At 43.1% G+C, this 16,420-nt stretch overlaps 1 protein-coding gene across 1 annotated transcript in view; it reads left to right on the top strand.

Moving 5' to 3' along the window:
* The window catches only part of Bmper (BMP binding endothelial regulator), a 252,291-nt gene extending 244,968 nt beyond the window's left edge, over positions 1–7,323 (top strand). Inside the window, exon 15 of the mRNA XM_028872563.2 lies at positions 5,963–7,323. Within this exon, the coding sequence (XP_028728396.1) occupies positions 5,963–6,144 (182 nt within the window). The 3' untranslated portion in view covers positions 6,145–7,323. The remainder of the gene's footprint in view (positions 1–5,962) is intronic.
* Positions 7,324–16,420: the final 9,097 nt, after the last annotated feature.

The following is a 16,420-nucleotide window of genomic DNA, read 5'->3' as shown; positions in this document are numbered from 1 at the left end:
AAACCCCGCCTGACTCTCAGTGCTGAGTCAATATTTTCTTCCTCCCACTATATTTTGGTTTCACCCTCTAGTCCTGTGTATCTGACATTATATGATGGATCTGGTTGTGTGTCGATGTCACCTGCCTCTTGTGACCTGATGTCAGAGGAGAAATCTGGCTCAGATCTGCTCCCCAAGCTTAAGAGAATACACATAGCAGACACATAGCAGAAAAGCTAAGGGGGCCTTGATGGAAGCAAGTGGTGGGGCTAGGAAAAAGAATTTGGAGTACAGGCCAGAAGACATGGGGTAGTTCGAATCTGCAAGGAAGGGAGACCATGGGAAAGAGGGAATTCTTCTGAGAAATTCCCCTCTAAAAGAACTTCTGGAAGAGCTGGAGGGGACAGAGCATTGAGTGAATGAGAGCTAAAAGGTAGCCAGGAAGCAGGGGTGTGGGAATGAACTTGACGCTGGCCCAGCAGAATCCTCTCAGGAAACAGAGTGAACAGTTAGACTCCATTAGGATGAAAGCATCAGAGGCAGAGAACAGAACAATAAACAAACATAAATAACCTGATGGATACTGAAGTAATTTCCTGTACCCAGACCTGTGTCAGAACTCGGGCGGTAAGGGCTCTGCCCTCTGGAGCCCAGACCTCAGCAGCTCATTCCTTCCAACTGTGTGTCACAGTGTCGTGGTGACTTGTTGTCATAGTGACTCCTAGAATCATTTAAATCTATAGCTACACAGGTTTTTGCTGCAAACTCAGACAAAATCCTGAGAGACGTGACTAGAAATTGATATATTTTCACTGGGTGGTGGTTACGCATGCTGTTAGTCCCAGGACTCGGAAGGCATGTGAGTTTGAGGCCAGCCTGGTCTACAGAGTGAGTTCTAGGACAGCCAGTGCTACACAGAGAAACCTTGTCTCAAAAAACCAAACCAAACCAAACCAAAAATAAATCAATATGTTTTCAAAGAACTACAAGGGAGTCACATGAGTTCCTCTAAGAATAACACCTGCAGAGCTGGGAGCATAGTTCAGCCTTTAAGTGCTTGACTTGCATGTCAAGGACAGTAGTTCCACCAGAACCCACATTTAAACAAAACTCTCTCTCTCTCTCTCTCTCTCTCTCTCTCTCTCTCTCTCTCTCTCTCTCTCTGTCTCTCTCTCTCTCTCTCTCTCCTCTTCCTCCCTCCCTCCCCCCCTCTCTCCCACATACACACTCACATAACACATACATACACATATAAACACAACCCTCACACACTCACACACACTCTTTCACGTACACACACACACACACACACACACACACACACACACACACACACCAGAACTCCACTGTTATCGGACAGTTCAAACAAATGAGAAACTGTAATGTCCAAGTGCTGTTTGATGCAGTGAAAAGAAGGGCGTCTGGGGTTTTCAGGAGCTGTGTGAAGGAGGTGACATTTGAATTAAGATAGGAAATTAGATTCGGTGAAGAGTTAAGGCTGAAGATAATGGATTTAGATTTCTATAGCTGGAAAACGGGGCTAAAGCTGGATTGGAGATGGAGAGGAAAGGGGAGCGTACAAAAGAATGTCAGGGAACAGGGTTGGAGGTAGGAGGCAATTTTAGTATTTAGTGATAAGATCACGCACAGGCATCCAAGAGCTGAGTGCAGCTGTAAGGGGCTAGTGAGGACCAGAGGACATGATGTCATAAGCCAAATAGACAAAATGACCAAGCAGGCTCTTTGGGGAATGACAGCTGCCAGGATGTCTGCAGACATAAGGACTGGTGAAAACTTTGGAGGGAGCAGCTTCAATAAAATAGAGGCTGAGGGAGATGGGTTTGCAATGTTAATGGATTACAGAACAAGACAAAGTGACTATTCATTTTTGCCATAAACGTTGGCATTTGAAAAGAGGAGAAAAGTAAGTCCGCTAGCATGGGGATGGCTGTGTCAAACAGAGAGTGAGAAGATGAGTGTGCAATTGGAAAGATAGCAGAGGGAGTTCTGGAGGGGCCAGACAGGCAACCTACAGTCAACGGGGTTGTGTGTCATGAGCGGCACTAAGTAGGTGAGTGAAGGGAGCTAAGGTCCATGACCCAAGTAAACCAGACGCCAACAGCGGACACATGCTGTGGATCAGGCGGGATGCATTCCAGTGGAGTCTGAGGGAGACAACGATGGGAAAACTTCCTTTTTGCACCCACTTTGGTAGCGTTGGCTGTCCATCTCTGCAGTGACAGGAGCATGAATGTGACAGCCATTTACAGGACAAATCTCAGTCCTGACTGCATGTTAAAACCGCCAGTCTGTCTGGTGGGGGAAGGGGGAGTATGTATTTTACATGATTGACACCCTGGTCCCACATGACCACCTTCAGAGGTTATATTTGAGTTGATCTGGAGTGTGGTCCTGGCTTCACAAACTTGTAATTGTCATTTCCAGCTGTGGCCACCACTGTTTTAGAGAAATGTAACAACAGTGACGCAGACCATAGATAGACTGATTTTCAGCTAGGGTGCTCCCAAATTAGTAAGTATGTGCAATGGATGCAGAATTCATGTTACCCAGTGTAATTCAGTGTGAACCAGTGGGAACAGAACTTTGAGAAGTTTAGTGGAAAAGTCAAAAGATAACACAGATGTCCAAATCAGTAGTGTTAAAGGGAGAGAGTGCTGGTCTCCTTACTCCCTGTTTCATCTATTCATCCAATATCAGAAAGAAGAAAAGGCGCTTTCCTTTAACAGTCTGGAGGGTGTGTGAAGTTGAGAGAAGGAAGAAAGGGCAGAGGGACAAAAAAGAAGGGAAGGGGAGAGAGACAGAGAGAGGGGAGGGCTGAGGAAAGGGGAAAAGGGCAAAGAAAGAAGAATGAGAGAGCGACAAACAGACAGACAGACAGAGCACGAGAACTTAGGGTCTGTACCATTTGGGTGGCAATGGCGTCAGTGGTGTTGATTGCCACACTTGATACCAGCACTTGATCACGGTGGCTGAATGACTCGGCTCTGCAGCTGAAAGTTTTCCTGTGTCCCACCAGGTCCGCCACCACTCAGACCCAAGTAAACACACAGACGCGTGTATTAATTATGGCTGCATGGCCATGGCTCAAGCTCTTAGCTAGCTAGCTCTATATCTTAAATTAGCCCATAACAATTAATCTATGTATCCCCACATGTTCCATGGCTTTACCTGCATCCCATTATGTGTTGCTCCTTGGGCAGCTCGCTGGCATCTCCTCACCTTCTCCCTGTCTCTTTCTTTGAATTTCCTACCTGCCTCTAAGCTGCCTTGCCATAGGCCAAACGGCTTTATTTATCAACCAATCAGAGCAACACATATTCGCAGCATACAGAAAGACATTCTCCCATCACGGCTATGAGTGTTTCCTGACAGCCTAAGGAGTAGAAGTAAATTATGAAAAGTTTAACCCATGGAATATAAAGTTACACTGTGGCTGGAGGTCATGATATATAGCACTTAGGGATAGAAGAGTGGTTTGCTTATTCACTGTGTAATTTTACATCTAGGCACACTCAAATTGATGGGAGTATGTTTAAGAGACAAAGACTTTTCAAGGTTATGGATAGGCTGTAAAGAATTAATAGAGAGAAGCCAGTGCCCTTCATTAATAACAGACAATCTGTTACCTCCTCTGGGCCTAATAGGCCAGGGAGGAGTTAGCTATTGGAGACTGGGGACAGAGAGAATCTTGTAATGAAGACTTTCTGAAAGGAGAAATGGCCTATGGTGACCAACTGCAGGCCAATGTGAGGGGTAGAAGCATCTGCCCCTACTCTATTCCCATCAGTCTCTTGGTGGTGGTACCTATGCACAGAAAGCCTCTGCTCATAGAGGACAGAGCACAGCACAGGACAAGTAAAGAAGGGTGGAATGAATTCAAAAGGACAAGCATAAATGTCTACTCACCTGCCTCATTCCTTTGTTGAGCAAGTATTGACTGATGGCCTTTACACTGAACATGCTCTGTATCTGCCAAAATGAGCTAGTTTGTTAAGCTATAGCGATAGACCAGACAGAAAGCTTTGTTCTCAGCAAGATTACATTCTGCTGACAGATAGTAAACATTAGACCATTCAGGTCCAAGTATGTGTAAAGAAGAAGGGAGGAAGAGACAGTGTAAAAGGGTAGAGAATGTGCTTTTTTAGATAGGAAGTGACAGTTGAGAAGACACCTCAAAAAGCTAAGAGGTCGAGCCAGGCATAGGAATCAATAAAAGTTCAGTTGCAATATAATGACAGGTAATAGTCACCAGTATCTCATCCTCTGATGTGGATCAGACAGATGACAAGTGGTTGAGAACAGTTTATATTTAACAATTTCCAGTTTTTCATATGGACCAATAAGAGACTAGATGCTAAGTAAATATGACATGGTTTAATAGAGACCCATGGAAAAACAATTTTGAAGTCAAATGTTTGTGTGTGTAACTAGATGTTCATGTGTGTGGTTGCACATATGTACATGTGTGGAGAACAGAGGTCAATGTTGTGTGTCTTTCTATGTGGCTAGCTATATCAGCTACATTAGCTGGTGAGAAAACTCCAATGATCTGCCTGTCTTTTCTCCCCTGTGCTATGGTTACTTACATGTGCTACCACATCCAGCCTTGGGGTGTTGGGAACCTGAGCTAAAGTCCTCGTGTTTGTACAACAATCACTTGACCCATAGAACCATCTCATCTGCCCAAGAGGAAAATATTCTATAGTTGGTCACATTCAAATGATTCTCAAAACTGTTCCAAACAACTCATGATAAGGAAGCATGTATGAGAAACAATTGATAACTCTTGACTGTCCACATCATTGCTCATTTGGTTTTAACCAGAGCTATGGACATTCTGGGAGTCATCATAGAACTTGTTTCTTATTAACTCACTATTAGTTAAATATGGACAAATATCAATGCTTGTGGTAATTTTAAATATATCATTCAAAAGACTTAAAGTAAGGTCTGTAAAAACAAACAGTTCTAAAGTTTATGGTCATAGAATCAGTCCTTCATCAGGTATTGTCTTCACACTGCACAAACTAAAACAGAAATTAAACCAGGGAAATTTACTTCCTATTGTTATTAGTTTTGTTTGAAATAATTTCAAATGAAGTGTGGAGTCTTGTTGGTGTTTTGGGAGAATCCCTGCTCTGAATTCCTACATGTGTCCGACTCCCGTTGCTGAGAAGGAGCCACAGCTCCATTCTTTGTCATCGGAGCTGACACAATTGGAAAGGTCATGAATCTTCCAGAATGGTTTTATTATTGTTTTCTGATAAGTCTTTTCATGGATTTTCAGTATCTCAGAAAATATTATCTAGATCATTCCAGTTCTAAGTTAACAAAGATATCAAGTTGGTAGGACTCACCTCTGTCATCATATCCCTTCACGTTCTCTGACCCAGCCAGCTGCCCTGCTGTGGTCACACATCTGATTCTTCTACATCTGGCACTATCCTACTTTTTCTCTAATTTGCCTCAAGTTGATTCATTCAACACATGATCACTTTGACTTAAAATATGCCACATATTTCAAACATTCTCAGATTTTTTTCTGTGTGTAATTCCATACTTTGGATATTTAAATAGTTGTATGTAATAATTTTCTTCATCATAACTCAGTTACAGGAAAAATTATTCATGATTAAATTGTCATGGTATTCATAGTAAATAAATAAATAACCTTACCAATTTCCTAACAGTCTTATAAATTTTTGGTCTGTCTTACCTAGGAATGGAAGACCTTGATTACTATCATTTTTGTTTTCAGGTTCATTGGCCCAGGAGACAGGTCTTTGGGTCTTTGGGTTTGTTATTTCCCCATAATGTTCACAGAATGTAAGCTGTTCCTTATTCCCTCATTGAAATATAAACCTGAACTTTGACTGTGGTAGAGACCGACAAGATTTGTCTCAGAAACAGGGTGAGCTAGCATGGCCTTTTATTCACAACAACTTTCTTCCCTCTTTTTCAGCTACTCAGTGCAAACATGGTGCTGTGTATGATACCTGTGGCCCGGGATGTGTGAAGACCTGTGACAACTGGAATGAGATTGGCCCATGCAATAAGCCATGCATCGCAGGTTGCCACTGTCCAGCAAACTTGGTCCTTCATAAGGGAAGATGCATCAAGCCAGTCCTCTGTCCTCAGCGATGACCTTTGTTCCAGTCCATAAGACTTTGAAATCTAGTGTCTCTGACACTGACATGGAAGAGCCAATGAAGGACTGTTGTATTTGCTTGCCTGATCCTGCAAATACACAGAGTATATATGTGTGTATATATATAGATATATAGATATATTCAAAACATTTCATCATTTATATAAACTATAGGTGGATTATTATATGTATATTTTTTGCTATAAGACATGTATTATTTCTAGAATCCTAATATCTAAGCCATTGGATGCATCATATAAATATACAGGTGCTTTTAATTTAATAATAAGGTGGCATGCAGACCTATCAAGTGTCTTTAACATTGCATACATGTGTCATTCTGAGGACATTTCCTAAGAGCTCCCATGCCTGCCTGCATTAATTTAAGATGATTTGAGTCAGGATCTTTGAGTGGGATGCTTTTTGGAGAAGGGCACTTTGTCTAGGGGCATTTTATGTTTCCAAAGACTGGAATGTATGCCAGAGAAAGAAGGCATGAGATTGGAGACAGGCCTGAATGAGTTCAAACCCAGGAGGAGGCTCTCAGACATCATTGGGTCATAGCTGGATATTGTTTCCAAAACTGGATTGTTGCCAAGAAATATGTATTTTTCACTAGGGTATTGCCAAAAAAATCAAATTATTTCTTTTCATTTTTGCATAGCCCATGAGTCTCTTCATTATTTATGTGTGTGTGATAGATGTGGCCATTTGTATGTCATGCACTGAAGTCAAAGGTGTCTGGATTACATTGTATTGAGCATGAGAAGATTTTTGGAGAAATTATTGCACAATACATAAGGAAATAGTAATTTCTCTGGGTCTCAGAGCAATTTTGGACAGGCAAATCCAGTCAGTAGCTAGAGGCAATTTTGTCACTATCCCATGTAGAAAATGAGAGCTTTGTCTACTCTGGCTCATCACTGTCCACGATTGTTTGCGGATATTCCTATGTTGCAGATATCAGGCAGGAAGAAGGATTTGCTGGCCAGTTGTTGAAGCCTCATTCCAAAAGAGAATTGTTTCTCTAAGTTACTGATGTTACTAATAGTTATTGTTTTCTGTTGAATAAGGAAAAATACCAAAAAACAAAATCAAAAACCATCAAACCCACTGATGTCAAAAAGTAAAACGTTCTGCGTTGTAGTAAATAAAGGGCTTAAAATTTAAGCAAATACATTTTTCCTCCTGCTGTCGTGTGTTGTATTTCATAAATTAGTTAAATTAACTCTGGTTATTCAATGTAAATAATTTTACTTAAATATAACTTATATGCCCTACATTAGCTTTCTTTTAAAATAAAACACATTTTAAATAGATAATAGAAAATACTAAAAAAAAAAATTGTTAGAGTAAATTGCATATTAAAGGCATATATGTTGATTTTACATACATTGCTGGCAGCTAAGGTGTTAATTTGGATTTTTTTCCCCCTGGAATACTTCTTGTGTGTGAATCGGTGGACAGCTCATGCTCAGTGTCATGGTGATTGATGATACCAGAGCATCTGGTCCTATCGCTGCTGGCTGCTGTACTTTGTTCCTAACCTGTCCACAGCCCCTACTGTGTGCAGCCTGACCCACCCAAGGACTTACTACAATGAAGCACTTCACATGTGCTCGGGGGTTAAGTTCTCTGTGACCTAGTAAACACTCTTTAAGCACCTGGACCATACTCCTGTAACACAAAGAGACTACATTGTTCTGTGAGCAGGGTGGAGATTTGCAGACCTGAACATCCCTACCTCTATGGCAGACCTTGTCACTAAGGACCCAAGAAATGCACAAACAGTAATCCCGGGGTACTGGAGCTCTCAAACATTTCAGACTTATTCTCTACTTTCTTCTGAGAGGAGGATGGAGTGAGTTCGCCTGTCCCGATTGGTTGCCAGCTGCTGGAAATGGAGCGGCTTCCTCCAGGTTGAGTTTAAGTGTTTTCTAGGTCACTCTGGGATTATCCTTCATGAAAGAGGGCTGGAGAAAGGAAACAATACACAAGGGAAAACTGTGGGAAGTTATTTAGTGCTCATGATTCATTCATGGACTGAGAAGCTTTACCCACCAAGGCTAACCGACCTCTTTCCAACACTGTAATCGTGGCCAGCCATGATAGATAATGAGGAAGGCTCTTTAACATGGTCCAACCTCATCATTTTGCATGGTTTGATTTCATGTTTGTGTGACATATCCAGGGATTAACTTGACTCCTGTATACTTTCAAAAAGTAATCTAAGAAAGTAACATCAGACAGAGAAAATGATTTTTCAATAGACCTGTGAATCCAGACACCTGGCTGACGGGAGAAGATGAAGAACTCAGTAGAGTGATTGTCTGCATAGTCTAGTTTATCCATCACTAGCACTTACCAAGTACTCACTAATAGCAGACCTGCTTTTTTTTGATGGATATTCTCAAGCCCACATCCCAAAGTTAGATAGTGTAAAATAAAAATGTCCTGCTTCCTTCTAGAGTGCCTCATCCAAGTGAGCAAGGAGAGCTGGTCTATGGTAAGCAGAGTTAAAGCATGGGTCAAAACTGCTCCTTCCATGCATGCAGAATTCTTTATTATGCTATTAGCTGTGAATACTGAGTCTGATAAAAGACAAACACCTGTTGATGAAGCTTTAACACAATTCTGATTCTAGATGGCGTTTAGTACGTAGTTTTCCTCTTCCTGTGAAAATGTTTGGACATTCTTACCAAAACACCTAGACCAAGAAGAAAAGCGGCTCTTTTACATTACCGACAGCAATTCTTATGGAAACAGTGGCATGTTGAGAATCTCTCCCTCTTCCTGTTAAGAGTTCCTGTCCTAACTGGCTGTTTGCAAATAGGAATGTTAGAGCTCTTCCCGGCCACATACAGGAAAGACACAATGGTTGACATGCCCCCACCCCCACCGGCCTTGAATATGAATAAACTGCTCTGACAGGAAACTCTTATGAAACATTTCAGACATACAAAAGGGATCAACAATCATGCTGCAAACATCCATGAATATATTACCGTAATTAACTGGCAGGGTCAGGGAATTTTCTTGAAAAATAAATAAACCCTGATGAGCCCCAGCCCCGTGCTGGTGACAGCTCTGTGTGGAATGTGTCGAGTTTGTGCTTTGTGGCGCTCCCATCCGCTTTACCGCTCACTCTCTGTCACTCACATTCATCTGGATCTGACAGGCACCAGCATATGCTCTGGGAAGCACTTAGTGTGCAAGGAACTGCCTTCGGGGGACAAGCACCAGGACATTTTAATTAACAGTCTCCTCCCAAAGTAACTCTCAGGGGCAAAGAAAGCAGACTCTGGTTCTAAATCCTTACACGCAAACCCTTTGGGGACCTACGACTTTAATTCTGAAGAAAGGGACAACATTTATCTGGCTGAAAAGAGTGACTGGAAAAGAAACCATTGCTGGTAATAATGTTGACCCTGATCTTGGCCCCAGACATGTGTCTCTGTGAGTTTAACCACAGTTAAATGACTCGGACACACATGAGGTCCGTCCTATGTGTGGTTTCCTTGCGGATTACTTTGAACAAGCTAAATTTGAAAGGTGAATGAGTGGGAAATGGAAGGGGAATTTTCATTTAGATGGAAGAATGTTCCAGACAGAGGGAAAGACATTATTGAAACAGCAAGCATCTTTGGACCTCCTGTGACTGTGGCACAGATGGAGAGGACCGAAGAGAAGTGTGCACAAGCGTGTGGAGGTATGGGCAGAGAAGGTACCAGGAGGCTGGGATCTAGAAGGGCACCCCAGTCATCCTAAGTGTCCCCAGTGAAGACTCTAAGGCAGGACTAACTGCCCAAGCTCTCTATGTTATGGTACAGAGAATCACAGTTTTGTGTGTCCTGGCTAAGTAGTCAAGATTTATTGCAGCTACAATGCACATCTTTGGGCATCTCAGGTCTTTCGCAACTGCCTAATAGTTGAAGGAGTGACAGGAGCCCTGTCATTCTCTCCCTTGGCCCTGCACATTACAGATCTGAGATGGAACTCTGTAAGCATGGAGAAGCATGGCTGGGCTTTGATCTCAGGGAGACTGTGGACAGTATAGTGGAAGTGGAGTTTCAGGCCAAAAGAACTCATTATCTTCTTTGTGGACTTTCTCTGGGGCCCAGGACTGGTAGGAAGGAGGCAAAGAGGACCAGCTGATTGGTGACTAGGTGGGTCTCTGGCTTGAGGGAGTGAGTAGAGGTTGTGCCAGCTCATCATTTAAGCAGTAGAAGATTGACAGCCATCTCTTTCTTTTCTTCTTTTTCTCTTTCTTCCATTTCCCTTCTTTCTTTTGCTTTCTTTTTCTGAGACAAGGTTTTTCTGTGTAGCTCCGGCTGTCTGGAACTTGCTCTGTAGACCAGGCTGGTCTTGAACTCATACAGATCCACCTGCCTCTGCCTCCCGAATTTCTATTATCAATCAGAAAGTTCCAATAGGTGATGTCCAGTATAATTAAATAGTCATGGTGTGCATTAGGAGTGAGACAATGTCTTCACTCAAGCACTTTGGGAAAAATGACTATGGAAACCAGAGGAACTCAAAGCCGCTGCCCCCAGGAGGCTTTGGGAGCCCAGCCTGATGTTCCTGTTTTGAGAGAAAGCTCACCAAAGAAGCCACAAACAAAAGGAATTTTAGACCAAGTTGACTTTACTATACAGATGTGTATGGTGCATGTGTATGTGTGTGTATGTGTGTGTGTGTGTGTGTGTTTACATATATGTGTGCACTAACTTGCCTGTGTAGGCATGCTTGCACCTTGGCAAGGATGAAGTATTCTTGGCATTTAAGGCCCAGGTAACTGAATAAATAGTAATCAGAAGGCACTGTGGGCTGGAGGGACCACAGGCTTCAGGATCTGCTGGGCTGTAACAGCCATGGCAGAGCCATAACAAGGCAGCTCACACCCGAGAGGTTCTTGGGAGACAAGTGCATGAATGAGTTGGCCATTTTATGTAGATGCCTTTCTTCCTCTGTCTGTGTGTGTTTTATTTCTTTGACCTGTCTTGGAATACCACTGGAAGAGGAAGGAGACTCGGATGGGAGCTCTTTCCAAGCTCCAGTGTTCTGGCATGGTGAGGAGCTGATGTTCCGACCCCCTGGGCAGTGTTTGTTTTAACAGAATGAAACCAGTGTACATGTATTTCAGCCCTCTGTTTGTTGGCTATGTAAAATGTGGCCTGATGGGATAGAGGTCACTTGGGTGTCCAAACAGCTGGTCGTGCTGGCTAGTGTCACCAGCTCTGGTCACATCTGGGAGTAAAGGGCCTAGATTTGAGGCTCACATGGAGTTCAGCTGGAACAGTTCTGTCTTGATCTAGCCACTTTGTATCACAAATCATCTTGAGCCTAGAGTACTTATATAAGCTGCCTCTGTGTTTCTAATTGGAACTTGAAGTTTGGGGCTTTAGAAAATAGTTTCAGTGGTGAAATATTAACTTTGATTCCAAGATTATAAACACTGTTCATCACATTCTCATTTCCATACATTCCAGCATGGAATTTAAAGATCAGATGCTGAGCAGCCCCTCTCGGCCTCAGTGTTGAAATGGGCATTAGAGGAGGGAGTAAGTCTGCCTCTTCCCACTCTGGGTAGGCTGCCTGTCACGTGACGCGCACGGCTGCCTCATCACTCACGCACTTTTCTAAAGGGAGTTCTCCACTCCTTATGCATTCTGACTCTGTAACTTGATGACAGTCCGACCAGACAGACTTTCTGCTACCCTTGTTTGCTTTGTTCCCTTCGCTTGTTCTCAGTACCGAATGCCTGAGAAAATAAGAGCTGGGAGGAAGAGGAAGGAGTGGATGACAAGTTTCTCCACAGCATCTGCCACTACCACACACCTCAGGCTTCCAGGGGAGTGCCACTAGACCACTGGATCACCCAGCAAAGCACCCTCCCTTATGCTGCGGGGATGATGTTGGAGGATGTTTGTTTCAATAGAGCCATTCAGCCTCAGCAATTCACTTCGGAATTGAATCTGCGCAGCTGTCCGAGTCTCTTACTTTCCGGGTTGTGATGGGCAGGGTCTTTACAATGGCTTGGGAACAGCTGGGCACCGCACGCAGAGGTCCTTGCAGGTGAAAATAGAGAGCAAACGGGGCCTGGCTGGCCCCTTGAAACCCCAGTAACTGAAGGCAACATTGACTTACTTTGTTTTCTGTAAGTTTGGTTTGAACAGCCAGGGTTCTTAGGTTAGAGAATAAAGGTGTCAGAGAGAGAGAGGGAGACTTCGGGGAGACTTGGTGTCAGCCTGGGGCACAGCTCCTGTCCTGACTGCTCCAGGGGCTCACATAGCACCTCCCTTTTGTTTGAGAATGGGGAAGACAGCAAAAGATGGAAGATTTTCTTTTTTCCATAATAATTAATCCTCACAGAAATTGATGTTTCTTTCCTTTGATTTTTCTTTGTGAAAAACTATAAAAGTATCAGGGAATAGCATGGTGGTACAACCGATTTTAACTTTTGATTTAAAAACACATGTTAATAAAATAATTTGCAAATTTGGGGAATTTTATCTCCTATTAGATTCCAATTCTATTTAGTCTCACTTCTTTAATATAAATTTTGTGATTTCCAATAGTTTTCAAGTGCGTGTATTTTCAGTGCAATTTTCCAAAGCAGAACTTCTTTTTGTTTTTTAAATTGGATCCGTGATTTATCATTTGTATGACTAGCTTATTTGAATTATCTTTTTTTTTCAGGAAGATAGGTATATTGAAATGTTTCTCTAGCTAATACATATGCATGTTATGTGTCCCACATAACATTATTATTTTTATATCTGTCATGCACGCAACGTCATTCATTCATTTCTGCTCTTCTATACAAACTCACATGATATGTTTTTTACTATGAAATCAAGACAGACAGGAGTTCGGGTGCTCAAGCAGCTGAGATGCCACTGATACAGTCACACAGACATTCTGCATCCCAGTCTGAGAGGGGCTGCTTCAGCAGGGGCTGTTGGTGACATGTCTTTTCTACATCGCCATCACACCACTAGAAAGCAATGAAATGTTCTGAGACTCTAAGCCTATGTACTTCATGGCCTGATCCATGTTGTGCCTTCTATGCCACATGTGAATAGGGTCTCTATGTCTAAGAAGTCTCTGTCCTCCATAAAGGATGAGCTAGCCCAACTGGGGAATGAGACACCCTTCCAGCTGATTTGGCCTTCTTATTGAAGTGATGGAGTGAATATTGGAATTGTGTGAGTTGAGTTGGACTAGATGTCTGGTTCTTGGCAGTGAGCAGGTGATCAGGCCATTGTCATGGGTGTGCACAAGCATTCAGAGGATTTCCTACTGAGTGTCTAGGAATCCTATGGGGTTGGCCTTGCTCTGAGTAGAAAGTGAGCCCCCAGTACAGAGGGACCTCCCCCACAGACAAGAAGATCTTAGTGTTTCCAGAAGAAGAGACAAGAAAGCAGAATAGAATTTCCAGGGCCAATACCAGTTCTATCACTAAAAGAAACAGTCATAGTGTGACCTCTTGAGAATTGCTCACAAAGGCAGAAGACTTTTTTTCAGGGGGTGTGGTGGGGCTGGTTTGGTTTGGTTTTGGTTTTTCAAGACAGTCCTGGAACTCACTCTAGACCAGGCTGGCCTGGAACTCACAGAGAACCTCCTGCCTCTGTTTCCCGAATGCTGGGATTAAAGGCATGCGCCACCACTGCCCAGATACTCGAGTTTTTCACATCAGCTGTTAGATTGTGATTTCTCCCTTGGACCTCCACACAGCGCCTTTCCTTCATGATTCTTCTCTTCATCGTCTACTGCACCATTTCTAAGTGGCTCACCCTCCTGGCAGCAAGTTAGGCTTCAGTTCCTTCCTCAACCTTTGTTAAAAATATAGCAAACCTCTATCCTCTTCAAGATCCATTGTGGCAAATGAGGTCTTGGGAGGTCCCTACATTATCAGAAGTAAGTACCATGGTTTTGGTTTTCTTTTCTTGTGTCTTCAATATTTAACATCTTTAAACAGTGTTTCCGTCTACTGTGGGCATTTAGGTGATGTATACAATCAGAAAGGGACATAGTAAGAGGGCTGGTGAACCTGTGGTAGCTCCCAGCAAGGCAGACTTGCTATGTATACTACCCAGTGGGCCAGCATGGATGGCAGGATCTGTTTGCCATGGACCCTTTGAAATTCATCTGACTGCCAAACCTCCACCCTTCCGGAGAAGGTCTGGAATTCACAGAAGAGAAAGTATTGTTCAGCTTTGCCTTCTCTTGCTTCTTCTGACCCACATGCCATTTCTTAGGTCATGTGACCTCAGCTTTTCCCTGCAAGAAAATGAGTGCATTTTAAAAGCTTCTCCTGATACTGGTCCCGGAAGAGATTTCAGAAACAGGGCATCAAAGGGCAGTTTGGTGACTTCAACTGTGCTGAGTATTTTAAGATGTAACTGCTGGAAATCATTTTCCAAGCTGGGGAGAATACAGGTCATCATTTGGGACTCGAATGGCCCTCATAGGCTCAATCTGTGAAAATCGTAGTCCCTGGAGTGGTTTATATTGGAGGTGATAAAATGCTTAAGTGGTAGGGATGAGCGGAAGATCTGATGTCATTGGGGAGCGTGGGATCCGAGAGCCTTTCTCTTTCTCTTTTCTTTCTGGGACACACATTGAGCTACCACATCCTCGGCCACAAGAGCCATTTCTATCCGGCCCAAACAACAGAACATGGAGGCTCTAGCCTCCAAAATGACAGGCCCAAACAAGCATTTTCCCTTTACAAGTTGATTATTGAAATATTTTATTTTCATCACAGTAAGCTAGTGATAGATAAAATGTATTTGCCATTCCAAGGTAATGTGGCCTGTCTTGAATACTGATTCTTCACCATTTCAGCTACTGCTAGTGTTCTGTGGTATGGAGGCTGTGAAGCAATTTTCCAGCCCCATAGAAATGAGGGCCTCATGTTGCTGTCAGGCTCTGCATAGGAGAGAGCCAGTCCGATGTGCTTTCCTGGGCTTTGCTGGGGCCATGACTATAGGAGGACCTGGCTTAGCGGTTTCCTCACCGCCATCCTTTTAGCATCAATAATGGCACTTGGAAAAACAAAGCCAAATGAAACACAGGTGACAGCAAACTCACTACTCCATTAAGAGTCCTTTGGATAGAATTTCTTGTTCCATTTGACCTTTTGTTTGAGACACAGAAATTCATGAGCATAAGAATGTAGTGAAATAGCTCAAGCTGCTTGTCAAATTGCAGAGTGGAAACCTCAGCTTACTACAAATTGGTCTAATTACGCCTTATTAAAATTGGTACCCCAGGGTGAATTTTTATCCTTTGCACAAAGGATGACATTGCAGATTTCTGCATACAATGCCAGGCGAATCTAATGCTTTTATGGGTGAATTTTCCAAATGGGGATAATAAAGCATGCCTGAAGCATAGGGATATATAAAGGCTAGTGATTGCAGTTTTTATTTGAGCAGATTAAATAGAAAGGAAAACAAAAGCCATGTCCTGCCTCTGCAGGCCCTTGAAAGCCCAGGCTCTGGCTAGGACTGGGTGGGGATTATAGAAGGAACTGTGAAACTCCAGGGGACCACAATGCTTATTCTCTCTGCCTCCCTTCTCCCAACAGCATCTCCACTCACTTTTCAGTATCCTTCTCTGAAAACTCAGTGGGGATCTTAACAAATGGGAAAGGTTTCCAGAAGATAATGTCCTTCTGTAAGGTGGCCCTGCTGACCTTACATACAAGCTTTCATGCTGATGTGATTCTGCTCTGCTGTGAGAACACAAAGCCATTAGAGTTAGAATACAGTGAGGAGAGAGAACACCTCCACCATTGAGGAGAGAGCACTGAGGGCCTTCCACTGCTAGGGCATTGTCCTCCTCTCCTTTTGTGGTGCAGGAAGGAGTCACCTGTGAACAGAGTGTGACAAAGGAGAGGCTGGCTGCCTTGTTGATGGAACCAGTGAGAGTGGAGTTCCAACCATGTGCCAATAAAGGGACCTTTGAAGAATGGTAGCCTTGTATTGGTTCTGAACCCTAGATTCAGGTATATCTGGCAGCCTCTTTGCCACCTGGAAATATTTTTGTTTCGTGTGTGTGTGTGTGTGTGTGTGTGTGTGTGTGTGTGTGTGTGTGTTGAATTGTAAGGTCCACATGTGCTAGACTAGCACTGTACCACTGAGTCATACACCAGCTCTCTACTTGGAGAGCTAATGAACATCTCGGACTTTTATGTCCATAAGAAGAACTGTTGATATTCTGGGAGTTTGACTTTCCTTTTGGAAGGGAACCCAAAGAACAATG

This window comes from Peromyscus leucopus, chromosome 7, assembly GCF_004664715.2.
Source record: "Peromyscus leucopus breed LL Stock chromosome 7, UCI_PerLeu_2.1, whole genome shotgun sequence".
In the NCBI taxonomy this organism is placed as follows: Eukaryota; Metazoa; Chordata; class Mammalia; order Rodentia; family Cricetidae; genus Peromyscus; species Peromyscus leucopus.
The sequence above is the reverse complement of the archived record's forward strand: the minus strand, read 5'-3'. Positions and strand labels throughout refer to the sequence as shown.